This window comes from Fusarium subglutinans (genome assembly GCF_013396075.1).
Source record: "Fusarium subglutinans strain NRRL 66333 chromosome Unknown NRRL66333_c0000334, whole genome shotgun sequence".
NCBI classification, from domain to species: Eukaryota; Fungi; Ascomycota; class Sordariomycetes; order Hypocreales; family Nectriaceae; genus Fusarium; species Fusarium subglutinans.
Genome location: NW_023502397.1, coordinates 6933 through 34340, shown reverse-complemented (window position 1 = coordinate 34340; position 27408 = coordinate 6933). Strand labels below are relative to the sequence as shown.

The following is a 27408-nucleotide window of genomic DNA, read 5'->3' as shown; positions in this document are numbered from 1 at the left end:
TGTATAGTCACACACCAGTGGGCACACCTCAACAGTCGGTACAGTGGCACCACCTTAGCACTAGGTGGACCGTGGCCGTTGTTTTTAAACCTCCTGGACCATGACTTTGTGTCGCAGGTTAGTCGCTGCCGTTCTGACTCTATCATCTTTGCTCTAACATCATGACGGTTGACGTACTTATTCTCGGGGCTGGCCCGGCCGGGCTTGCAGCAGCCGGCGCTCTCGGCCGTACCCTGAGGCGTGTCCTTATCCTTGCCGAAGACGAGCACCCCAATCGCGGGAGCCATCCCTTACACGGCGTCTTGGCTTGCGAGGGCATGAACCGGGTCGACTTCATCACCCAGAGCCAGCAGCAGATCACGTCGGCCTACCAGAATGTACGTCTAGAGTCTGATATCGCTAAGAGCGTCACCGCAATTGGCACCCCGGGAAAGCCGGCTTTTGAAGTGAGGACAGCCTCGGGCGTGGTTCATCAGACCCGACGTCTCATCCTGGCCACGGGTGCGGTTCATGAGCTTCCGACAGAGATCTACGGATTCACAAGCTGTTGGCCGGATCACATCTACCAATGTCTCCTCTGTGATGGCTTTGAGCGCGCCAACGGACCCCATGGCGTCGGTGTTCTCGCGTGGCCATTATCGGAGCACCATGTTCATCTCGCCCTACGGGCGAGATGTTTCAATACCCGCGTGGTTGTCTATACTAACGGGTGCGACACCGACGAGCAGCAGCGTGAGGCTGAGAAATTATTTGCTCCCCTGTTATCGCAGTTCGTTACCCTGCAGCAAGCGCGAATCAGCCGCTTAGAGCCATTGCCTGTCCCCGAGGGTCCTGGCGTCCGCCTGCATCTCGACTCTGGCAACACAGAGTGCGCCGACTTCTTGGTGTATAAGACGCTTACACGACCAGGCAGCGCCGACCTAGCGACACAGCTCGGCCTCCCTACAGCTGAAGTTCCCGGCCATGGCACCTTTATTACGCGTGAGGAACCTACTGGGAGTACAAACGTGCCAGGGGTGTATGTCTGTGGCGATGCTGGCAGCCCCATCAAGGGCGTAGCACCAGCAATGGCTCAGGGAGTCTGTGCTGCGGATGTTATTTGGGGAGGTTTAGTAGAGGAGGATAGATACAAGTAGTGAGGAGGCATACCCTACCTACACTCTGGATCTGGAAATGCATACGTGTATATGGGTTTCTAAGCCTGCTAGGGTAAGTGCCTGCACGAATAGAAAGGTGTAGATCAGGTAGTAGTTGAATGAGCAACAGGAGTTGCACAACTTTCTTTCAGTATCACTAATCTGATAGCGTAAATGTCTAACTGCTGGCTATATAAGAAGCACAGTAGCCGCCTACTCTACCTAGCCAGCTTGTACTTCTTTACCAATTTATCCATGGATATTGGCATCATTGGTGCGGGAGTAATAGGCCTCTCAATTGCCCTTGTTCTATCCGAGGCTGGCTATCATGTCACAGTTGTCGCGCGAGAGCTCCCTGGTGATTCATCTCTCCTCTGGGCCAGCCCATGGTCGGTACTATTCCCGGCTCCGAGTGCTTGGGGCATGTTAATGATTTCTCAGGGCAGGTGCTGGCATTCTTCCCTATCCTACGAACCATGGAAGAGACCTGCAAGCTGCGACATACCGATACTTTTGGTCACTTGCGCAGACAGATCCAAGCAGTGGCGTTCAAGTGAGTAGTCTATTCTTCCCTATATACTCCTCCCTTATGGACACTTCAACATCCGTTGTTGCTCCTTTGACTGATATTTCTGATTGTAGAGGACCCCTGTGCGGGAGTATTTCGACGACCGTGGCAACGACGACAGTGAAATCTGGTATCAGTCGCTTGTAGTCGACTATCACCGTCTCCCAGGCCATCTGCTGGGCTTTACCTACCTGTCAACAACTGTCAACCCGGATCTTTATCTCCCCTGGCTCCAGGGTCAAGCTGTCACGCACGGCGTGCGTTTCATTCGCCAGACTGTGGATTCTATCTCCATGGCACGATCCGTATCAGGGGCACGGGTGATCATCAACGCCTCAGGGCTCGGGGCTTTGCAGCTGGCCCCAGATCCAGCCGTAGCGGCCGTCCGAGGCCACGTTCTGCTGCTCAAGAGCAAGGATGCAGCCGTAGCGGCACAAGAGATGATACTCTTTCAAGGATCTCAGTACACTTACTGTATACCACGGATGGGTACTGGCGGCGTCATACTTGGCGGGGTATCGCAACCCGGTGATATGCGAAGAACAGCTGACCCGGATGCTCGCAATGATATTATTGCACGCGTTCAGGGCCTGGCACCAGATATTGTTCGATCCATCGATCCGGGTGGAGTTGAGATCGAAGATATAGTAGCCTTTCGACCTGGAAGAGAGGGGGGGTATCGCTTGGATTGCGATGGCCGTACAATCCATGCCTACGGCTTTGGAGGACTGGGGTACACGTATAGCTACGGGGTGGCGCTCAAAGTGCGCGGCATAGTAAATAGGCTCCGTGAGGAGGAAGTGGATGGATATTAACCTATTTATGTCTCATGTTATTAACAGGACCTTGGCTTAAGGACTTAAATATAGCCAATTCTGTAGCAATATATCTGGTACCGAGGCTTTTACGGCGCAAGGCTTGCGCTGAGGAAGTCAAGGTAATAGATGAAGAACTGGTTCAATACATAAAAGGCTATCTAGGGAATCTATCTACTCACTTCCTTTCACCATTGAAACCGACGTCTTAGTCCGAGCATCAAAGCTCATCCCTGAATGAGTCTCATAGCAAGCAATTGTCGACTTGGAATTGTGCCCCGTACTGTCCTCCATGCGAAGATCGCCAACAGTCTTCCCAGCAGGATCGACGCATAACTGACATAATACATATCTAAACCGAGATAGCATGTTCTGCACACGAGCGCGAGGGAAAACGCGGCTGTCAAAGGTGGTATACACATCCAGAGTGTCCTTACTCGCCGAGCAGTCAATAAAGAAGGGCAACGGACTTTCAGCCAAGGGCGTGCGCTGCGACCGTTCAAGGCCGATTGCTGAACCCAAAGCCTCCTTGTGATGGTTGCTTGCGTTGATGACGATTGGGACTGTGGCATCGCACGCCTGCGCAGTCTCTCTACTGATGTTGCGAATGTGCGGCATCCCTACATGCTGGAATGGAATGGCCGCTTTCGTCAGTGTTTGGGTTGCTCGTAAGAGATCAGCTAACGACTGTTCTTCGTGAACAGTTATTCGTAGCGGGATGGTAGCGATGGTTGGCCCTGTCATGCGTTCGATGCCTGCGATGGGTGTGTCGCGGCCGGTGACCGTGAGGCCGAGCACAACATCGCGCCTGGCAGTCTCGCGCGCTAACACAATAGCCCACGCTACCTGAGTGATAGTTGACATTGTGATCTCCGTGGCGTGAGAGCGCATTGGCAGCGCCATCTCTAGTACTAAGAGTGAGTCTACCTGAGTGGAACTTTGTTGACACAAGGGTTGAGCCTGGCAGTTGTCTAGTGTTTTCTGCCAGAAGACGTCTGCTGCCGTTCGGTCTACTGCCAGTAGATGCTTGATGAAGTGTGCAAAAGGTGCCTCAGGACTAAGTGCCAGCCCTTGATATGCCTGCTCGAGTTGACCCATTACTAGACCTACAGACCAGGCATCGTAGATAGCGTGGTTGCATGTCCAGACAAAATAATGTCCGTCTATGATGGCACAGCGACTAAGTGGGCAGCCGGAACCCATAGGCTCAGCCACTTCTTGTGCATAATAAGCTTCCAGACTGGAGGATGTGCGCCAAGTCGGCAGTTCATCCAGAACTACCTGCCATACGGTAGTAGCTTTAGGATCGTAGACGATGCGAGTGCGGAGCAAAGAGTTGGCGGCCACGACTTGTTCCCAAGCTCGACGAAGTCGGTCTATATCGACTGACGGCGGTATTATATAGGTATTCTGCAGCGTGGTGATGCCAGGGCTGCAAGTGGAAAGCTCAATGTAGGTACGTTGCAGCGGCGTGCACGGGTAGATGTTTTGGACTCGACTCGAAGGCACCTGGCATAGCTGTGCAAGCTCATTGCGGAGGGTGTCAAGATCATCTCCAGTCGGCGCCAGGGCAAAAGGTGGCAGATGCTGGCTCTCGGTATCATTCACAGGGATGATAGTCTGTGCCATTTCGAATAAGATGGGGCGATCAAACACATCGGCAACGGTGAGGTATAAGCTCAACTCTCGAGCCGCTGCGACTAGACGCATGGCCGCCATCGAGTCACCACCGAGTCGCAGGAAACTGTCATTACGGCCGATAGACTCAAGCTCGAGCGGAAGAATGGATGCCCATAGACCCTGCAAAGTCTTTTCTGTGGTCGTGGCCGGGGGTTGTTTGGCCGCCCACTGAGGGCTCAGAGAGTGCACGTCATCAGCTGACAGCTCGCTGCCCAGCGCCTGCAGGGCTCGCCGATTGATCTTACCGGCGAGGGTCAGGGGGATGTTGCTAATGGGGAGGAAGATATGTGGGACCATAGAATGCGGCAACTTTGCGGCAAGATCATCAGAGATGGTGGAAAGAAGTTGATTCAACTTGCTCACGGAATCTGGATTCCGAAGAATCCGTACCGGGCCCGCTGACTGACTCAAGGCCACAAATCCCACAAGAACTGGGTTACCGTACAACGAGAGTACCTCGACGGCCACGGGATAGTCGTTAGGGAGACAGGCACGTAGGTGGTGCCCTATGGCATCAAGCTCTATACGCTGGCCGTAGAGCTTGATCTGCCCGTCCTGGCGGGCGAGATATTCTATTGTGCCGTCGGCGGTGTATCGGCCAAGATCGCCAGTCTTGTACGCTCGGCGGCCATGACGCAGCCAGGGGGCATCTTGGATGAAACTGGAGGTAGTCTGATCAGGCATATCAAGATATCCACGTGCCAGGATAGGCCCATCAACAAGAATCTCCCCAACAGTACCAATAGGAACAAGAAGGCGATGGTCAGCCGGGTTAACCAGCCAGAGGCGGGCGCCAATGCCGTGTCCAAAATCACTGGGCTGTGCATCAGCCCCAAAGACATGTGTGCCCGCGCACCAGATGGTGCACTCGGCTGGGCCATACATGTTGATCAAGTAGGTGCGGGCTACCCAGGTGCGTACGACATGCTCAGTGACGCGTTCACCACCAACGGAGAGCACCTCGAGACCCGGGACCTGGTCTGGATGTAATTGAGATGCCACAGTGGTGGTTAGATAGGCTTGGGTAGCATTTAGGGACTTAATGGCCCCGACGAGATTGTTCAGTCGGTCATGCTCCGAGGGGATGCAGACACAACCACCATGAATCAGCGTGGTAAAGATATCGGAGACCATGACATCAAAGACATGAGCAGCGAATTGAAGCACCCGTGAAGTTGGGGTAACCTTCAAGAGCTGGCCATGGGCACGGGCTGAGGTACACACTGCTCGGTGTTCGAGGACAATGCCCTTAGGGGTCCCAGTAGTACCAGACGTGAAGACGATGAAAGCAGCGTTGTCGGTTCGAACCCTTTCGGTATTGCCACTCCTCACGGTGGCCGTATTCATTGGTGGCATAATTTGCAGCCCATAACCATTGTGGGATAGGATAATGAGTCTGTGGTTTTGGAATAACGCGGCATGAGCTGGTGTGGTGACAATGGCTTTGGGCTTGACTTGACTCAGAATCTGGCTGTGATGCTTTGAAGGATGAGAGGGATCAAGGGCAACGACGACGCCGCCGGCTTGAAGGATACCAAGCATAGCAACAACTGCCCACCTAGACTTGTCAAAACAAAAGGGTACCTTGTCTTCAGGGCCAATGTCATATCTCTGGTTCAGATATGTAGCGAAACACATCGCCTCTGACTCCAACTCAGCGTAACTCAGGCTTCCATCCCAAGCAGTAACAGCGGGTCGCTCGGGCTGGCGTTGGACCATACTGTGGATTTCCTGGTGAACGAGGCCATCCACAACGGGAATCAAAGTGGAATTCCACAGAGAAATCTGCTGTGCGTCAAACTCAGGCAGCATGTTGAGCTCTGATAACGGTGACTGAAAAGGTGCCTGGTGGAGCTGGCGCAAGATATTGGAGAACTGGTCAACAAGGCGCTCAACACAACGGCTTTCCAACAAGCTATCGTCATAGCTTGCTGCTATGAGTACGTTGCCGTCTTGGTGTAGCGTGCAGGTGACGACAAGTGGATAGGTATAGAAAGAGCCCGACTGACCAGCCAGTTGCTCCAGCCCTAGGCGGCTCTGATGTTCAGTATTGCCGAAGCGCATGTTCTGCACAAGAAACAAGGTCCGGAAATCTACAGCAGTGCGGGCGTCATTATGCAACTTGCGGATTGTCTGTAGGCCAACCTGTTCAAAGGGGATCATCTCGACCGCTTGTTGCTGGACTGTCTCAAGCCACCGCCCAATAGGTAATGTAAGATCGGGCACTTGGATGCGAATGGGAACTGTGGCTATGGTAGGACCCATAATAGAATTAATGCCAGTGATACCTGAGTTGCGACCGCTAAGTGTAGTGCCGAAGCTGACATCATGGGAATTCTCATATAGGCTTAGCAGTAGACCCCAGGTTGCTCGGAGCTTGGTGGCCATGGTGACGTTTCCCTCTGATACCCGCTGTGACGACCCTAGGATTATAAGATGGTCTACAGCGGCGTTGGCTACTGGTTGGTAATCGATCGCGGGCAGCGCCGGGAATGTCGGCGAGGGAACGCCGGCGAGGTGCTCCCGCCAGTACTCAGCTACTTGATCTGAGTTTTGCTCGCCAAGATATCGGATAAATCGATTGAATGGCACGGCGGGCACAGCGCCATCTGGCAAAGATTTGGCCGTGGTATCGTTGGCCAAGTCAAAATAGGTCTGTTCAACTAAAGCAATGACTTCGGCTACTGTCCGCCCATCATAGATGGAGTGATGGGCAGTCCAGACAAAGACGCGTTCCCCACCCGGGTTTCGGATTATAGCATATTGACTTAGTGGCTGCCCGATGGAGGTCCTCATCATATTTCGTTCGCTAGTCAAGGCGCTCTGCAGAGTATCCGTTTTGTATTCCGTCCAGCGCATCTCGGTGCTCAAGACGACCTGCTGGAACCCACTGTCTGTAGTGTAAGCTATGCGTGTTCGCAGAATGGGAAGCTGTGCGACGACTTTGTTCCAACTGGCGCGGTACCGCGACAAGTCTAGAGAGTCCGGGAGGGTGAACGCGAAGCTTGCAATGTATGTGCCGGGTTGCTTGATAGATAGGACCATAAGGCCATCTTGAAGATGTGTTGAGGGATATATATCAATAATCTCATCTTCAGCCACGCCGCACTGGCGGCATGCTTCTCTGAGTGCCTCTGTCGGAGAAGGTATAAGCGAGAACGGCGCAACTTCGTCTTCCACACTAACATCACCTCGATAGCTAGTAATCTGTGCCATTTCAACAAGTGTCGGGTTGTTAAAAGCTCCTTGAACACTTAAATTTAAGCCTCTGGCTTCGGCTATGGCGACGAGTCGGATAGCAGATAGTGAGTCTCCTCCTAGGCGGAAGAACGAGTCGTTTGGACCGATTCTGGCTCGATCTAGGCCCAGAGTCTCCGCCCATATGACCTGTAGTGACTGCTCTATCGGAGTTGTAGGATTCAGACCTTCTGTATGTTTGATGTGAGCGAGGGCGTAGTGATGATGGAGATCTTCAGATGCATTGTCCAGCATTTGCTGCAGATGCCTACTAAACAGCTTCCCTGCCCCCGTGAGCGGCATATTGTTGACAGGAATCCATAGGGATGGCACCATAACGGAGGGTAAGTAGCGAGCTACAGTAGCTTGTGCAGACTGGCAGTCGACAATCTGCTCAGGGGTTAGAGTGCCTAGTGTGATGTTCCTTTCAGTGGTTGCCTCTTCCCCTGGTACTCTGGGGCAGAAGAACACTGCCAATGACGGCGTGTCACGGCGCTTAGCCAGCACAACGGCCAAGCTGGATACATTCGAAAATGCTTCCTTCACCCGGAATTCGACCTCGCCAAGGTCGATTCGCTGTCCACGCAGCTTGATGACATTATCTTTGCGGCCGATGTACCGGATCGAGCCCTCGGGGCCATATTGAACAAGATCGCCGGTCTTCAAAAAGCGCCCAGACCCAAGCTCTGGCACAGAGACAAAGGCAACAGCGGTGCGACTAGGGTCATTAAGGTACTCACGCGCCAGAATAGGACCGCTGACGAGGAGCTCGCCGATGGCACCTAGCGGTAGCAGTTGGTGATGATTATCTGGGTTGACAATCCACGCATGGCATCCAACAGCGGTACCGATGCTACTGTTGCATGTGGTGGTCTTTGTAGCCGCAGAAGCCCGTGATGTGATACGTTGCAGAGTAGCTAGGATACATGTCTCGGTAAGCCCGTATCCGTTAAAGAGTGTCACATGACTGGCCCAAGTGTCGACATGTTCTGGGCGAATTGCCTCGCCACCAAGGATCAAAGTTCGCAGGCTAGGCACCTCTTCTGGGCGGAGATGCTGTATAACCGACGGTGTAAAGCAAGCTGTATTTACTTGCATCGCCTCCATTGCCTCGCCTATAAGCTTAATATCAGGCGAAGGCACACATACGCACCCTCCAGCAAGAAGAGCGTCGAATATCTCAGCGATAGAAATGTCAAACGTGTACGTGGCAAACTGCAGAAAGCGTGTGTCTGGACCCAGCTGTAGCGGCTCTAGGTGGCCTTCAAGACTGGTGTACAGTGTCTGATGGTCGATGACGACCCCCTTGGCCCGCCCGGTGCTACCAGATGTAAATAGAACGTAGGCTGGGGCGAGAGGGTTAGCAGGTCGCAGTTCAGGGTTCTTTGCAGATGCAAGTGTCTGCTCCCCATTCAACGCAACGGCAGAGAGCTCCAACACAGGTAATAAAGGTTCAATGATAACCCGTGAAGTAGCGCTAACAAGGGCAAGCGGAGCTGCTGACTGTGTAATAATATCCTCGAGACGACTGGCTGGCTGCAAAGGATCCAGAGGAACAAAGGCAGCACCCGCCATCCACACACCGAGCATTGCCACTATCGACCATGATGAGCGTTCAAAGCAAATAGGCACTAATGTTCCGGCATCAATGCCAGCTTCAATCAGACGACGGGCTACGAGAGATGCTTGGCCGAGTAGCTCGCAATAGGTATATTGGCCATCATATGCCGTTACTGCTTGGCGGCCAGGCTGTCTCTGGGCGATCTTGGCCAACTTCGTATATAAACAGGCTGGCAGTGCGGATAGAGGGTGACTGTTCCACTGGCGAACCATTGCAACCTCACTTGGAGGAAGAGCAGCTACCTCGCCCAGAGCTAGGTCAGGCTGGGAGTTGGCCAGCTGCAGGAGAAGGTGCTGGAATTGATGTAGCATTCGTTTTGAGTCGATAGGGCTCAGAACGCGTGAATCGTAAAGCAGCTCGAGACGGACTCGGCCGTCTGGCAGTAGTGAGCACCCAAGAATAAGCGGAAGAGTGTGGAATACCGCGTTAACAGTGCCACCAGGGAGAAGTGGGCAGTCCAGTTCGGCCTCCGGCTTTGTCACCCTGGATGCTTCGGAGTCCGGCACCGCTTGGATGACGAGGAGTGTACGGAAATTACACGCCGTCTGCGCGCTGTCGTTAATGAGTCCGATATTCTGTAGACCCGTCTGCTCAAAAGAGAGCATATCGGCGGCCTGCCGCTGAACTTGCTGTAAATAGTCGCCTACTGTTTGATCTCGGCTACAAAGCACCCGCACGGGAACGGTCGCAATGGTCGGGCCGTCAATGACATCAATACCGGGCAGTGGGGCTGTACGCCCGCTCATGGTGGTTCCAAAAACGACATCGTCACTGGCCGTGTGGAGCGAGAGCCATAGTGCATAGGCGGCACGGATAAGTCCAGCCGCAGTGATGTGAGTGTTGTTTAGGCGGGTGAGTGACATGGTCGCCTGAAGTTGCTTATCTGGACGGGCATGGAAGATAGTTGCCGTGGTAGGGAGAGTTGGGAACGAGGGAGCTGGAGCGCCGTTCAATTGTGCCTTCCAAAAGGCCGCGGCTGATCCCGTATCTGTATCTCTATCTTGAATGTGACGGATAAAGCATGAGAAGGGAAGACGGCGAGGCAGGACGAGTCCGCGGTAGGCGCTCTTGACTGATGCCCACAGGAGCTGTAGGGACTGCTCGTCGTAGATTGCATGATGCATAGTGAGCACAAGGTTGGATTTGTCAGATTTGGATATTAGAGCGATCCGGACAAGAGGGTCCCCCATTCCCATAGCTTTGTGCTGGTTCTTGGCAAGATAAGCATCCAGGTCCGACGCCTGCTCCCAAGCAACAGCCTTGGGTTTCAGGACAACTTGCATCATGCGAGTTGAGCTGACCAAGTGAATTATGCGGGTGCGTAGAATGTTACTAGAGTTGATCACTACCTGCCAGGCGTCCTGGAGACGTGCTGAGTCGATTGTGGCAGGGACATAATATACAAACTGCGCCATGTAGCTTCCAGGTCGTTGCAAAGACAAAGCAACCAGGCCCTCTTGTAACGGAGAGCATGGCAGCACATCTTGGATAGTTACATCATCCACCTGCAAAAGTTTCGCGACCTCTGCTACTAACTTGGACACATCCTTGGTCTCTGGAGGAACCAGGGAAAAAGGAGGCGGGACATCATGGTCCAACAACATGTTAGCAGATGTGCCATTTTCCGGAGCCAGGTCCTCAGTGGCGACTGCCATATCACTAAGGATGGGATACTGGAATATAGTGGCTACTGACAGCGTCAATCCGTTTCTCTGGGCATCCCGAACCAGCCGCATGGCAGTCAGAGAGTCGCCGCCACGACTGACAAAATGATCGTCGGCTGAGACACTATCGATGCCAAGGACGTCCACCCACAAGCGGGCCAGCAGCTTCTCGCGGGGTGTCGATAGCGCCTGACTACATTTAGCTGAGGGAATAAGGGCGAACGAGGCAACCTCCTCGGCAGACAGTTTCAGGGCCAATGTCTGCAGGTGTCTTCGATCAATCTTGGCTGACGAAGATAGAGGCATTGCCCATACTGGAATATACACCGAAGGAATCATATACGCCGGTAAAACGTGTGCCAGCCTCTCTGTGAGCCCCTCAAGCAGGATCGCTGTGGATTGTCGAGCCGCAGGACTGTTAGCCACGACAGCCTTTGTGGAAGATATCTGGTTTGTCGACGCTGGGAATCCCATATAAGAGGAGATATTAAAGAAGGTGGCCAGAGTCAGAGGCGATTCCTCACTGCCCAGTCGGACCATCATAACGGCAATCTCACGCAGGACAGGGAGTTGCTTGCGCAACTCTTGTTCGGTCTCAGCTAGGTCGATGCGCTGGCCGCGTATTTTAGCCTGCATATCCCGCTGGCCCAGGAACTGCACCGAGCCATCTGGGAGGTAGCGGGCAAGATCGCCGGTTCTGTAGAGCACGCGCTTCGCCTTACCTGACTGGTTGATAGTAATGAAATGGGCCTCGGTTGCATCTTGGTCGAGATAGCCTTGTGCGATATTCGGACCTTCGATGAGCATCTCGCCAATGGCGCCGATTGGAGCCATGCGACGCGAGTCTCCCGGATCTGTAATCCAGGTTCGACAGTGCATCTGATGTCCTATATTGGACCCGTCGTGACTAGTCGGGACTCCTGGGGCACAGTGAGTCCAGACAGAGGACTCAACATACCCAAAGCTGTTAATTAAATAGACAGAATCCGCCCAATCCTCAATGACCTTTCTAGATGGCACCTCTCCGCCAAGGACCAAAGTGCGTATTGTTGGCACAGCAGCTGGCAACAGGATAGATGCGATGCTAGGTGTCAGGAAAGCCCAGTCAACCGTCATTCGTTCTATAGCGCCTACTAAGTTTTGTGTACGCTCCTCATCTGAAGGCACACATATACACGCCCCAAGTGCGAGTGAGGTGAATATCTCCCCAATGCTCACATAAGATGTATATGCTGCGAACTGGAGGTTTCGAGACCCCGGTCCACGATAGAAGCGCAGCACCTCGCCATGACCACGGATACTGCTGCAAAAGGCTGCATGATGGATGATGGTACCTTGTGGCGTCCCGGTGCTGTCAGAGTTGAACAGGACGAATGCTCCATCTTGAGGCGTGGCTTCGCAGTGTGAGACACATGGAAATGCCTCCCAACTGGTCCGATGAACGGGTCCAACAGGGATTATGTTCAAGGAACCATTATCTTCAAGATTCTCAGCAACATTGTATTGAATGTCACTAGTAAGCAAAGTCTTCGCCCTAACTTGGGAGATTATATCGCGGATATGAGCAAAAGGCTGCTCAGGGTCAAGAGCAACACAGGCTGCGCCGGCCTTAAGGATGGCCAGCATGGCAACGATAGCCCAAGAGCCCTTTTCGAACAGAAACGGTACCCGTTGGCCTACAGTGACACCACTGGCCACCAGAGCGTTAGCCAGTGACCCAGCCGTCTCATTGAGCTGCTTGTAGGTAAAGTTGCGGTCCCACGATACAATGGCGGGTGCTGTGGGTTGTTTGCTAGCTGTTTCATGTACCACATGATGGACGAGGCGGTTGTCATGCTCAGATATATCGAAATTCCACTGCTCAATCTCAGCCAGGTCCTCAGGGCTTGCCACTTGGATCTCGTGCAGCCGCTGGTTTGCTTGAGGAACGGCCAGCTGCTGAATGACGTGCATGAATTGATTCATGAGACGGCGTAGCTGTCGCTCCGGAATAACATTGGAGTCGTAGTTACACACAACGTAAATCTGAGAACCGCTCATAGTGCATTCCACGCTTAGCGCAAAGTTGTGGAATGTCTGTTGCCCACGGTCCCTCTGGACGGGTGGTAGCCAGGCCTCGGACGGCACGTCGGCTGCGGCCTGAATAACTAGCAATGACTGGAAATCGACCGCCTGCTCGCTGATTCCCCTGATGTTTGGCAGTCCATACTGCTCAAATTTGCGGATGGCAGTGGCTTGCCGCTGAATATCAGACAAGAAGCTCTCCACAAGTTGGTCTTCGTCTATTTGCACCCGAAAGGGTACAGTAGCAATGGTTGGCCCCATTATTCGCTCGATAGCAGCTACGGGAGCACTCCTGCCGCTATAGGTCACGCCGAAGATAGCATCGTTGGTGACATCGGAGTGCCTAGCAACCACAGCGGCCCAGCTAGCAGTGATGACAGTAGAGGCTAGGATCCTCGAGCTCCTTGAGGACGGCAGAGAAACGTCACAAGTAAGTATTGAGTCCGTAGAAGGGATGTAGCGAGCTGACGGCAGGCGAGGGAACGACGGTAGCGGAGTACTAGCGAGTTGTTCGGTCCAGAAATTCCGAGCTTCCTCCTGGCTTTGACTCTGCATATGCTGGACAAAGTGACGGAAGTCTGTAGGATTTTCCGATCCTTGTCCGCGTTCGTAAATAGCGTGAACACCTTCAAATAGTAGGTCTAGAGTCCACGCATCATAGACGGCATGATGCAGTGTTAGCAGAAAGACCCTCTCCGATTCAATAACGCCAAAGTGGACAAGTGGCTGGCCCAGCTCCATGACTGATGTCTTTTGTGTGAAATCTTCAATTGTCAGCAACGAATGCCAGGCGGGATCGATATCACTGCTGACAACCGCTTGTAATAGTCCGACAGCCGACTGGATTATCCGCGTGCGCATGAGTATCTCCTGGCGGGCCATTGTTATCCAAGCAGCACGAAACCGGTTGATGTCAACGGTTTCTGGTATCTGACGGACGAAGTGTCCTATATATGTACCCGGCTGTTTGAGTGACTGTGCCATCAGACCAGCCTGCAAGGAAGTGCATGGATACAGGTCAACAACTTCATGTTTAGAAACGCCGCATTGCTGAGCAGCATCGTCTCCCAAACCATTGAGATCATCTGTCGACGATAATAGAGAAAACGGGCGTACAGGCTCCATAGACCTTATATCAAACTCATTCATAGCTGCTGCCATAGCGCTAAGCTTCGCATGGTCGAAGATAACCTGGACGGAAAGGCTGAAGCCTTCCTTGCGAGCTAGAGTAACAAGTAGTATAGCGCGGATAGAGTTACCCCCGAGATGAAAGAACTGATCTGATCGGCCAATACTTGTCGGTTCTAGATCCAGTACCTTGGCCCACAGCTGCTGTAGCCGCCGTTCGCGGTCTGTCGTTGGAGCAATGCGCCTGGTTATACGGCAGGCATGGAGGCGAGCGATCTGCTCCCTAGTCATTTCCCGAACAATCTGTCTCAGACGCCCGCGATCGGTTTTAGCTGAACCAGACAAAGGCATTCGAGTCAGAGGCACAATCAGCGAAGGAATCATGAATCGCGGCAATCGTTCCGCCAATGCGTCCTCTAAGCCCGGGAAATGCCTCCCAAGCCAGTCGATCGCGGCATCAGACATTGCCAGGTCCGAATCTCCGGTCGACTCATCGGTCAGAACTGGCCGGATATTGACAAAAGCTGCTAGAAGTTGTGCTCCGCCGGCTGGGCAGACCATCTCGGCGGCTACTTCGGGTAGGTTGCTGGGAAGATATTGACGCAACTGGTGTTCGACTTCTCCCAGCTCTAGACGCTGGCCATGTAGCTTGACCTGTGCATCACGGCGGCCGAGGAAATGGACATTTCCATCAGGCATGAATGTTGCCAGATCGCCGGTTTTATATAGCCGACTTGTCGACCGGCGACTTTCGGGCACCCATGGAGGGCTTGGGATAAAAACCGCCTTAGTCTTCTCAGGGAGGTGGAGATAACCCTTGGCAACATTAGGCCCTTCCACGACCAACTCTCCTACTGTGCCAATAGGAGCGAGGCGAGTATCATCGTTGGGGTCGACGATCCATTGTGCGCAGCCGAGCCCTTTGCCGATATTGGAGCCAATATCGCGTGTGCTAATGCCCGGGTTACAGCAGTTCCATATCGAGCACTCTGCTGGACCAAAACTATTAATTAGATAAACAGCATCAGCCCATGTCTGGATGTTCTTAGCGGTGGCCGTCTCTCCGCCAAACACAAGCGTCCGTAGTGTCGGTACTGTCTGCGGGTCCAATATCGAGGCAACACTTGGTGTCAGAAAGGCCCAGTCAACGCGCAGTCGCTCCATAGCACCAGCGAGACCATTTACGCGTTCATCTTCAGACGGAATGCATACACAAGCACCCGCAGAGAGCGAGCTGAAAATTTCACCATAGCTAACATCCGATGTATACGCGGTGAACTGAAGATTACGAGATCCAGCCCGATAACGCAGAGTCTCGCTGTGGCCGCGGATGCTGCTAGCAAAGGCACGATGATCGATAACGATACCCTTTGGCTTGCCAGTACTACCTGAGGTAAAAAGAATAATAGCAGGATCTTCGGGTCCCACTGTGCTTGGCGAGAGCTTCAAAGGGGTGGTGACCAGATTATCCAACAGGACTTGGTCGACGGCAATTACTGGAAGTCGTAGTTCTACCGCTTTGGCAAGGTTAGAAGTACTGGCCAGTACTACGGTGGCTTGGACATCTTCCAGAATACCACGCAGCCGCTCTGTTGGATGGGCTGGATCCAGAGCTGCACAGGCACCGCCAGCCTTGAGCACCGCCAGCATAGTCACCACGGTATAGATGGACTTCTCGAAGAGGAGGGGTACTAGGACTCCGGGGCCTATATCGCTTGTCTCTCGTAGATGTTCGGCCAGTGACGAGGCAAAGGTGTCCAACTGTCGGAAGGTAAAGCCTCCCTCCCATGAGGCGACGGCAGGCGCTTCGGGCCGCTGCTTTATCTGGTCCTCAACCAAGTGATGGATACAAGCCATAGTTGGAGCCGGCACGACAGCATTCCAGACAGCTAACTCGGCCTGGTCAGCGGGACTAATAAGTTCAATGTCATCCAGAGCGGATAACAACACATCAGGAGTACCCAGCTGTTGCAGGATATGCTCAAACTGATAGACGATTCGCTTCATAGCGCGAGGATCAATCACCCCATCGTCGTAGGTGGCGTGGACGGCGACTCCATCCCTCTGTACAGTACACTCTATACTCAGCGCAAAGGCATGGAATGGACGCTTAATGCAGTCCCGTTCAGGTATCCAGAAGGGTTGTGCCTGATCCCCGGGCGCTGACCACCCCTTATAATGGATCACCAAGAGACTATGGAAGTCGCAGACGGCCCGTATCTTGTCGTTGATGGCGGCGATATGCTGCAGTCCGTACTGCTCGTATGCCTGCATCTCTACCGCCTGCCTTTGGATAGCTGATAAGTACTCGGAAACTTGAGTAGTTCGACTGGTGTCGATCGTCACAGGCACGGTAGTAAGCATTGGTCCCAAGATCCGATCAATACCAGGGACGCTAGCACCTCGCCCGTTGACAGTGACGCCGATCGTGACGTGCCGCTGATCAAGGTACCGTGAGACAAGCAGAGCCCACGCCGCGCGGATCCTTGTAGACTCGGTGAAATCCGAGGCTAGAATCCGTTTTTGTACAATATGATAGTCGAGAACTGTCATCGGCCTCGGACGGTACCCAATTGTTGGCAATTGTGGGAATGAGACTGGCACCGCATCTGCGAGCTGTGTCTTCCAGAAGAACTCTTCGTCCGATGCCGATGCGGTTTGGATGTGAGAAATAAAGCGTGTAAAGGATGGCGATGGGGCAATTGGACGCCCTTTGAGAAGGTTTTGTAGGCGATCGATCAACAGGGCTTGTGACCAGCCATCATACACGGCGTGGTGTAGTGTGAAGACGGCCCGAGTGGTACCATCAGGTGATTCACACAATGCCAGACGAGACAGCACCCGACCCTTGGTGAGCTGCTGTCTCTCAGTCTCCAGAAACGACGCATCTATCTTCTGCACTGTGTTGATAGCGGGTGCGTCTTTGAGCACGACTTGTAGATGATCAGACTCGTGCTGAACAATGCAGGTGCGGAGCAAAGGAGTTAAAGCAACCAGAGCCAACCATGCCGCTCGGAACTTGGAGAATGGCTGGTTGAGACAGTATGTAGTCTGCGCAATGTACGTGCCTGGTTCGCGAGCGGACAGAAACATAAGCCCACTCTGCATGGCGGTGCATGGGTATATATCTTCGATAGAGCTGGGCTCTACGTTGCACTGGAGGGCGACTTGCCTTACCAAAGTGTCGATAGGGCCGCTCAACAAGGAGAATGGAGCCACAGGCGGTGCTGACCTCTCATCATCGAGATTTAATGGACGCATATTGCTGGCCATCTCATGCAGTATTGGGTAATGGAAGACTTGCTCAACATCAAGTCGAAAGCCAGCTTCGCGAGTGGCCCGGACAAGTCGGATAGCTGTGATGGAGTCTCCTCCGAGTCGAAGAAAGCTGTTTTCCGCGCTGATGGTTGTCTTGTCTATGTTCAACACAGCCGACCAGAGGTCCTGCAGAGTGACCTCAGCATCAGTCAGGGGCGGACTATATTCAGCTGCCGTGGTCAAAGCTGCCAAGCGAGCGACTGTTAGTTGCTTGCCTAACTGCCGAAGGATCTTTCGATCAACTTTGCCAGAAGTTGTCAACGGCAGCATACGCAGGGGTAGATAGACTGTTGGAACCATATACTCTGGTAGAGTTCGGAGCAGCGCTTCCTCGAGCCCGGCGATCAGACTGCTAATTCGGCGCTTGGCTTCTTGTGAGACGTCAATCAGATCCATTGGCTCCTGAGAAACTCCAAAGTCATCATCCACTACTACGAGGAAGGCAGCCAGCGACGGTGTTCCATCACCATCGGCAGTGACTACGACCTCCACCGCAAGAGCAATGTCGGGCAATAGTTTTTGGATCTGAGACTCGACTTCTCCCGGCTCCACGCGCTGGCCACGGAGCTTGATCTGAGTATCCTTACGTCCCCCAAATACAAGACTTCCGTCAGACTCATACCGGCCCAAGTCACCGGTCCGATAAAATCGGAAGGGCGTGTCGGGAGATGCCCACTTGGGTCGATTAATGAAGCCGCTGGATGGAGTATCATTTAGGTAGCCCCGGGCCACCATGGGCCCTTCATATACCATCTCGCCCATCACGCCGACTGGTGCGAGGCGGTTGTAGTCGTCGGGTTCAACGATCCAGGTGCGGCCAGCTTGGGGTCGGCCGATAGTGCCCACCGGTGAGGTCGGTGCCAAAACGCACGAAGACACCATTGAACACTCAGCAGGGCCATAGGCATTGATCATGGTTTTGGCTGTCGCCCATTCGTCAATGAGTGAGCGTGGAACAGGTTCACCACCGACGTAGAGTGTGGATAGCGTCGGGACATCGTCTACGTGAATAAGCTTGGCGATAGATGGGGTGAAGTAAACCCAGTCGATCTCCATGCGGCGCATGCTGTCCACCAGGCTATTCATCCGTTCATCATCGGAGAGCACGCAGACGCATCCCCCAGTTACCAGAGTAGTGTAGATCTCGAAGATGCTGTGGTCAAAAGTGTAGGCGGAATACTGCAAGACATTAATGTGAGGCGGGATGCTGAGGATGGAGGAATGTGTGATGATGCTGGAGCACAAGCAAACATGGTCCATAAGAATACCTTTAGGGACACCAGTTGACCCCGAGGTGAACATGATGAGTGCCACATCGCTGGGCGAAATGGCAGGTAAAGGCTCAACTGGAAACTCGAAAGCCTGAATCGTTGCAGGCGAAAGCGTCACCATGTCCCAGTCCTGATCCTGGAACCGTGGTGCCTGGAGTGCAGATGCTACCATCAAGCTTGCCTTGACCGCCTGCACAATAGTGACAATCCGGCCGACTGGGTGGTTGGCATCCAGGGGTACCACGGTAGCCCCTACCTTGAGTATTCCCAGCATCGCGACAACTGTCCAGGCCGATTTCTCAAAGCACAATGGTATTGGTTGGCCTTTTCGGACCCCAAGGTCTCTTAGATGGCCTGCTAGGTTAGCTGAGAGCTGGTGCAGTTCGCGATAGGTTAGCTCGCCATCCCAAGCCCGGACCGCGGGGGAGGTGGGCTGTGTAGACGTCCGTTGAGCAATTAGTGTCGGTAGATCAGACTCTATGGCGTCAACAGGATAGTCATTCCACCGCACAATGTCCTGGCGGTCTTCAGGAGATAAAATTTCGATATCCTTAACCGTGGCTCTGGGATCCACATTCCACAGCTGTACAATAACATGATGCGTCTGATATAATAAACGCCGCACCTGTTGCATATCCAACACCTCGCCATCGAAGCGGGCAAGAAACTCGACCTCGGTGCCCATTGGGGTAACATCCACAGTAAGCAGGTGTGACAAGTGAACACGCGCACGCTGGAGTTCCAGGGAAGATGCCTCAGATGCATCAGATGACTCATTGGCAGGGTTGTAGTTCTGAATGACCAGCATGCTCTGAAAATCGCATGCCTGGCGGGCTGTTTCGGACACTTTCTTGATGTTTTGCAGTCCTAATTGCTCAAAGGGTATTGTCTCTATTCTGTCCTGCTGCACTGCTTCAAGAAGACTGTGGACTGTCTGGTCCGTTTTGAAAGTCACTCGTACGGGTACCGTGGCAATAGTAGGCCCATCGATATTTTCAATGCCGCGAATAGGCAGTGTCCGGCCGCTCAAAGTACTTCCGAAGACCACGTCGGTCATGGAGGCGTACCGAGCCATCACGAGCGCCCAGGCAGTGCGAAAAACAGTTGCCTGCGTTATATGTGATGATTCTCGTGGTGGCAGCTTCGTTGTTAGCTCATATCTCTTGTCCGCGTAGGGACGATAACCCGGCGAAGGGAGCACGGGAAAAGCCGGCGCTGGAGCCTTTTCTAAGCGCTCCGACCAGAACTTGATTGCGGCGGCGCGGTCCATTGCCCGCAGATGGTGGATGAAGACATTATAGGGGATACGTGGGTTCGCATCCAGACCGCGGGATACCTTACTCACATCGTCCAACAGCGCGGCCAACGACCATCCATCGTAAAGAGCATGATGGATAGTAAACACAACTGCATCTCCTTTCAGTGCAAATCGTACCAGCGGCTGTCCCAGACCAGTCGGTGAGTCTAAATCTGCGGCCAGATACTGGTCGAGATCGTCAATTATCTGCCACGAGATTTGGTCTTTCACAACAACCTGCAGCATTTCCTCAAGTAAAACGATATGAGTGTGCAGCATGGGGCTACGCTGGAATACGGTCTCCCAAGCCGCGCAAAACTGTGTGATACTGGTACCAATAGGCGGTTTGTAAGTGAACTGAGCCAAATAGGACCGAGGTTCTGTCAGAGACAACGCCATCAGGCCGGCCTGTAAGGGGCTACATGGGTAGACATCCTCTATGATCCCCGCGGGCTTTCCGCTCTGCTCTTCCAAGGCCTTCCTCACCGTCTCGATGTCAATCGGGCACATAGACAACGGTTTGATGACTTTCGGCTTGGCCCTGTCCTTTTTGGCATCGCGCTTAGTTACCAAAGAGGCCATACTAGCGAGCTGCGGGTGCGCAAATATTTGCTTGACGCTTAGCCGAAACCCACGGATGCCCATGGCTGTGACCAAGAGGATAGCATGTAGGGAATTCCCGCCAAGTTTGACAAAGTCGCTGTTGGCATCTAATGTCTCCTCATCGCAGCCCAGGACTTCAGCCCAAGCTGTCGCAAGGAGACGTTGCTCCGGGATTGCATCTGATTGCCTGGGTGAAGTAGGGGGCCAAACCGCCATCAGTTCGCCTCGTTTCAGATCTTGACAACATGTCCGCAGCGTGGTATAGTCCATCTTACCAGAACCCGTCAAGGGAATGTGCGATATGGGCAGGAAGACGCTAGGGACCATGTGTGAAGGAAGGGTTGCCCGCAGTTGATCGGCCATCCCAGGGATAAGAGTCGCCAGCTCTTTGGGAGCCTGGCTACCACGCAGGACCCTTAGAGAACCATGGTCAGGCTGTTCGGGCTCGATATAGATGGTGGCGACTAGAAGCGGCTGGTCATGATCCTTAGGTACGACGACAAGCACGGCCGTCTGTACTTTGGCAGGAAGCAATCGCTGGATCTCGCATTCGATGGCTTCGGGTGCAATTCGCTGTCCATAAAACTTCACCTGTTGATCACGGCGGCCAATAAACTGCAACCGACCATCTTCGAGGTAGCGAACCAGATCGCCAGTCCTATACAGTCGATGCTGTGATGTTGGCGCGCCGGGAATGAGATTGACAGCAGAGACAAAAGAGGCCTGCGTCTCCACTGGGGCCTCAAGGTAACCACGCGACACGATAGAGCCTTCAATAGCAAGCTCACCGACAGCACCAACCGGTGCCAGCACGCACGCGTCGCGATGAGTTACATCGAGCACCCACGTTGTGCATCCAAGGGCACGGCCGATTATACCACTTGGATCAATGCGGGATAAATGTGCCTGACCTGTGGAATAGATGGTAGCTTCGGCCGGACCATACAGGACAATTAGGTTGACTTGATTAGCCCAGCTTTCGATGAGATTACTTGTGATGGCTTCACCGGCGAGTATCATTGTGCGTAGCTCGGGAACCTCCGAGGGACGAAGAAGGGTTGCGACTGTTGGCGTCAGGGTGATGACGCTGGCCCGGCTGCGGACTATAGCGCCCGCAAGGTCGCCCATACGCTCATCCTCGGATGGAATACACAAACATCCTCCATAGAGCAATGTTCCCAGCATATCACCGTAGCTCACATCAAATGTGTAATTGGCAAACTGGAAGAACCGGATACCAGGGGTAATGCCGGCTGTCTGGGCCACGGACAATGCCGACACACAGACGGCACCGTGCTCCAGTACAATTGCCTTGGGCTTTCCAGTGGTCCCAGAGGTCGACACAATAAAGGCAGCGTTAGAGGGTGATACATCTGGTAGGCAACGACTGTTGGCTGACGCAGGGTCAGCCACAGAATCAATCACATCCATGACCGGAATGTCGCCATGACGGATCTTTTGCCTAGTGTGGGGAGAGGCAAGGATCAGGTGGGCATGAGTCAAATCCAATATAGCCTGCAAGCGAATGATGGGATGGGAGGGATCGAGAAAGATGACGGTTGCTCCGGCTTTAAGGACTGCCATCATTGCGACGACAGCCCATTTTGATTTGTGCAGACAGATGGCGACCACGGTTTCTGACTTGACTCCCTTTTCGACGAGCACGTGCGCCAACGACGTGGAATATTGATCGAGGCGCGCATAAGTAAAAGTACCATCCCATGAGTCAATAGCAGTCATATCTCGATAGAGTCCGGTTACCTCGTCAAACTTTCTGGGGATACTCTGTGCCATGGGCTCTCTCGCCTGCTTCGCATTCCAGCTCTGGATGGCTTGAATATCCTCCGAGCCTGTCCAGGTAATATCTTGCACGGCCATCTGCTTCCACTGAGCATTCCAGCACTGCTGAAGACCGTGGGTATACTGGCCAAGGAGACGGCGAGTCTGTGTATGAGTCAACACATGGGGGTCGAAACGAGCACATATTTCAAAGTGCTGGGTTCTGGGTCTAATGACAAGTGCCAAGGCGTATTGCGCCAAAGACCCGTTCAACCCGTCCTCTCCAGTGTCGCGGTCATCGTCCATGATGGCCAAGATACTTTGAAACTGAGAGGCAGCCGCAGCTTGGTCCGACAAAGCACTAATATTCTGTAGCTCGAGGTGCATAAAAGGCTCCGTCGACTTCGCCTCGTTTTGAACCCTGTCAAAGAACTGTAGTAGACTCTGCTTTCCCTCGTCTAGCTGGAGACGCACTGGCACGGTTTGTCCCTGTAGCATCATCCCAAAGATGACGTCCAACGAGTTGCTGTATTGGCTCATGAGCAGACCCCAGACCCCGCGTAGTACTGCGGTAAGTGGGATGTCCCCAACAGCATAGCCGTAGTCTATGGGGATACTTATCCGCAACTCTCCAGTCGATACGGGACGATAATGGGCGTCAGTTAACAATGGGAACTTGGCTGGCAGCGTGCCAGCAAATAGTTGCCCCCAGTACGCTTGCGCGTCTCCCTGTTGCGCCTCAGTTTGTGACATGCTGGGGACGACTGATGGGCGGGTGGCCTTGTCGATGACACCCACTTTGAGGCCTATGATGTCCGTGATTGTGTCGTTCCTGGCCTGCATCAGACTCTCCCAGCGGGACAGTAACCGGTGTACCTCAGCGATGGTGAGCACTCGATCGTCGTATTGAGCAAGGACCTCAATGCTGTCATGCCCTAGCCTGACCTTTAGTGTCAAGGCGTATGTCATAGGGGTGAGTTTGGCTGCATGATCTGGTGTGAAGAGATCACTATTTAAGAGAGGGTCCTCCGCGGTCTGAATGACCAGAATGCTCTGGCAACGCGTAGCTCGCTGACACGCGAGTGACAGCTTACTGATTCTATGCATCCCTAGGTGGTCAAACGGCATACTTTCTGCCGTCTGACGCTGGACACGTTTTAGAAGAGAACTCAACGATTCATCAGGTCCCACCGTGATCAGCACCGGTGTTGTCAACACCGTTGGGCCATCCACGAGTTCGACGCCGGGAAACGACATGGCTCGACCATTCGAGGTGACAGCGAACACAGCATTGGGTGATTTCGACTCCTGTGCAACTACCAAGGCCCAGGCGGCGCGCACAACGCTCGCTGAGGTTATGCCCGTTTGACGATACTGCTGATTGACGGGCATTTTCCATCGCATATGAGCATTGGATAATGGGGAGTATTGGGCATCAGGCAAGACAGGAAACCCATGCTCAGGTGTATGCTGCAGTTTGGTCTGCCAAAATTCCTCGGCCGCGGTTATGTCTTGTTTTTGAAGGTAGTTTACCCATTCATTCATTCCGATCATTTGACGTTCATCCTTGTGCTTGATTTCGTGATACTCATCTTCCACCATATGGAGGAAGCGATCCCGTGACCAATCGTCAAGGATGGCGTGATGCATGGCTAGAACCAACTGTATTCTATTCTCTGCTATATTGTGAATGATTGCGAATCGGGCCAAGGGGTCCCCCAGGCCCATCCGCAGCTGTTGGTAGTCCTCGAGTAATGAAGCGTAATCTGAATAAGAGTACCAGCGAATAGCCTCTGTGTAGACCACTTGAAGCATGCCAGCCCCGTGGTCTGGAACTAGGCGAGTCCTCATAATTCCACTAAGATTGTAGACTGTCTCGCACGCGCACTTGAACCGGGAGACATCCACACCAGTAGGCAGTGTATAGTGGGCTTGTGTGATATATGCACCTGGCTGCAGCAAGGACAGGCCCATCATGGCAGTTTGTATCGGGGTTGCGGGGAATATGTCTTGAATCTGGTCTTCGACGAGGTTATATTCGTCAGAGAGTGAGCTGAAGACTGGATCAATTGGTGTGGGTGCCAAGTCAAATGGTCTCAACCTGGGCCTATATTGTAACCCGGCCTGTACACGGAGATGCTCAGCCATGTCACTCAGCTTCGGCCACTGGAATATCTCATCAACTCGGATTGATATACCGTGGTTTCTAGCGGCCTGCACCAGTCTCATCGCAGCCAGAGAGTCCCCTCCTGCACGGAAGAAGCTGGACTCGCTGGCTAGAACGCCGACTGGGTCCTTGATTACCTCTTGCCAGAGCCTCGCCAAGTTAATTTCGATCTCTGTCAAGTCCTGGGATACAGGTCCTGTTGCAGTCCGCAAAGCAACCAGATACGCACGTAGGGCCTTTCGATCTAGCTTCCCTGAGGTGGTCCTCGGCACACTTGGAATCGGCACAAACAACCGCGGCACCATGTAGCGTGGCAAGACCTGACTCATGTAATGTTCGATCTCCGGGATCATCTGTTCCTGATCGGTTCCTTGCGGCCAACAAACGAAGCCTACGAGGAGACCATCGACGGCATCGGCCAAGCCTATGGCTCCATCAGGCAAGGCTTTTGCTAAATGAATATTGATTTCGTCTAGCTCGACTTTCTGTCCGCGGATCTTGACTTGCATGTCACGTCGTCCGATAAACTGCAGGACGCCATCCTCCCGGTAGCGCACTAGATCCCCGGTGCAATATACCCGGACTTGGGTACTGGGGTCCAGCTCCGGTAGGAACGGTGGTACGAAGACGAAGGCGCTGTGATTTTTGGTCGTATCTATATATCCGCGGCCCACCAGCGGTCCCTCGATCCAAAGCTCGCCGACGGTGCCTACGACAGCTAGGTTCCGCGGGTTGGCCGTATCCACCACCCAGGTGCGTGAGCCCATGGCTTTCCCAATGATGCCAGCTGGTGTATTGGGACCCAGCCGGCTGATTCCCATGCACGAGACTGTGCATTCACTTGGGCCGTAGGTCACCATGAGGTTCGTCCGGTGCGCCCACTTACGGACGATGCTGGTTGTCAGAGCCTCGCCGCCGACAATCAAATTGCTCAATCCTGGCAAGTTCTCTGGCGTCAATATTTCCAGGACAGAGGGTGTGAGGTACATGAGGTTGGCATCAAAGAGACGAATAGCCTGCCCAAGATTGTTCATGCGTTCCTCATCTGAGGCAATGCAGAGACACCCTCCGTGCAGCAATGTTGTCACCATATCACAAAATGCGACATCGAAGGTATATGAGGTGTACTGGAACAGCCGTGTACCGCGCCCATGCGATGTTAGCTGTCCACGATGCTTGGCCAGTGTGCATACAGAGCCATGTTCAGTAACACTGGCTTTGGGCGCGCCTGTGCTGCCAGAACTGAAGCAAATAAATGCAGCATCCGAGGGACTGCTTACTGCGGCTGAGTGAGACGCTAACGAAGGGTCGATTGTGTTGAAGAAGGGATGGGAAACTGCCAAGCATGGGATCCCGTCTCCATCGTCCTCTAGGCCGATTGGCGATGTCAGAAGCAGCTTCACGTCCGCATCGTGAAGCATCGATTCCCGTCGCACACGCGGCGCTTCAGGGTCGAGGAATAGACAAACGCCACCAGCCTTGAGGATTGCCAGCATACAGACCACGGCCCATTTTGACTTCTGATAACAAATACCGACGACGATCTCTCGAGTGATGCCTCGCCCAGCTAAAACTGCAGCAAGCCGAGAAGAGAAAATGTCAAGCTCAAGGTAGCTGAAGGTGCCATCCCACGCATCGACAGCTACGGCATCCGGCCATTGCCGGACCGAACAGTCAAACTTTTCGTGAATACATGCGGTTACCTCCAATGGCAGATCTTTGTTCCATTCCAGCAACTGTTGACGGTCGCTGGGGCTGACATACTGCAGATTGCGCAGGGTGTCGTCAGATCGACAGGCGGCCATCTGCTGGATAACATGCTGGATTTGGTCTAGCACTCGACGCAAGGAAGAGGCAGACAGAACTGAAGTATAGGAGCCACCGATAAGAGAGACGCGGTCCGCGGACAATAGGCAATGAATATCCAGTGCCAGCAACGGCGAACTCGCGCGGATCCTTCGACACGTATCGTCAAATTCGGACGCATCCAGGACTGTAGTAACTCGCACTCCGCAACGAACGTTTTGGTCGGTGGTGATTGACTCGCTTGCATTCTTGTTCAGTTGCTGTACGTGGTCCAGGAACGCCTCAGTCTTATCATCATAGTCCCATGCGAAAACAACCGGTGACATGGGCGCCTCTGAAGATGCAGTCCCAAACGCAACCTTGACCGCATCCTCATACTTACCTAGCAGTAGCGCCCATGCTGCGCGGATGAGGTTAGGCGGTGCTTTCAGCCGGCCAGTGGGGTGCCAAAACAGCTGCGGCTCAGCATCGCAGGTTTGCCAAATTGCTTCTCCTGAGGGCGACGGGCCGGCAGGGAAAGATGATGCTGGGTCCTCATCAGACCAGACGGTGGCGGAGGTCACGGGCTTCGCTCCAACACGGCAGCTTTTCACAAGATCGCAGAGACGTGGGTGTTCATACAGGTCCTCGGCCCCGAAGGACAGCCCTTTGTCTGCTGCTTTCATCGACGCCAGAACCGCAGCACTCCAGGTGCCGCCAAGTTCGAAGAAATTGTCGCCTAGGCTGATAGGCTGCTCTGTGGCCAGTACGCTCTGCCAAAGTTGCTGCATCTGATGGACAGCGGTGTCCGTGTCTGACTTCGGCTTCATGTTCATGTTACCGACTTGTAACTGGCTGTATAAGTCGAGATATGGCCAATTGATGAGCTGAGATACTGGGATTTCTGCTAATTTGGCAGAGCACAGTAACGTTTTTTTTTCTGGTATTTCTTTTCTTTTCTTTTCTTTTCTTTTCTTTTCCTTCTTTTTTTATGTGTGTGTATGTTTTTTCAAGGCTGTTATTCCGACATATAGTGAGGCTGTAAGCAGAAAGTGTTTCTATGTATATCTATAGTACCTATGAATGCACGATGCCGGTCCATTGCTAACTAATTGGCCAAAGTCTATGCCTTTGCGTGTATGTAACATTGTCCAATGAAAGCTCCATATTGAGTGGCACCACAGATTCATACCATCCTGGTGGTGCCACTACTAACAGTGCCACAATAAACCCAACCGACCCTCCAACTGCATACTGATAAAAGTGGCCTCTTAG

The 27408-nt window shown here is 53.3% G+C and overlaps 2 protein-coding genes across 2 annotated transcripts; one reads left to right on the top strand and one right to left on the bottom strand.

Annotated features, from left to right (window-relative positions):
• Nucleotides 1-161: 161 nt before the first annotated feature.
• On the top strand, nt 162-2519 carry FSUBG_13364 (pyridine nucleotide-disulfide oxidoreductase class-II; the record flags this gene model as incomplete). The annotated part of the gene is made up of 4 exons (XM_036678247.1): nt 162-1135; nt 1367-1525; nt 1578-1689; nt 1779-2519. 4 exons carry the CDS (start codon nt 162-164, stop codon nt 2517-2519), a joined length of 1986 nt encoding a protein of 661 aa, XP_036531173.1.
• A 174-nt stretch (nt 2520-2693) lies between these two features.
• On the bottom strand, nt 2694-26969 carry FSUBG_13363 (nonribosomal peptide synthetase; the record flags this gene model as incomplete). The annotated part of the gene is made up of 3 exons (XM_036678246.1): nt 2694-2752; nt 2804-14008; nt 14081-26969. 3 exons carry the CDS (start codon nt 26967-26969, stop codon nt 2694-2696), a joined length of 24153 nt encoding a protein of 8050 aa, XP_036531172.1.
• Nucleotides 26970-27408: the final 439 nt, after the last annotated feature.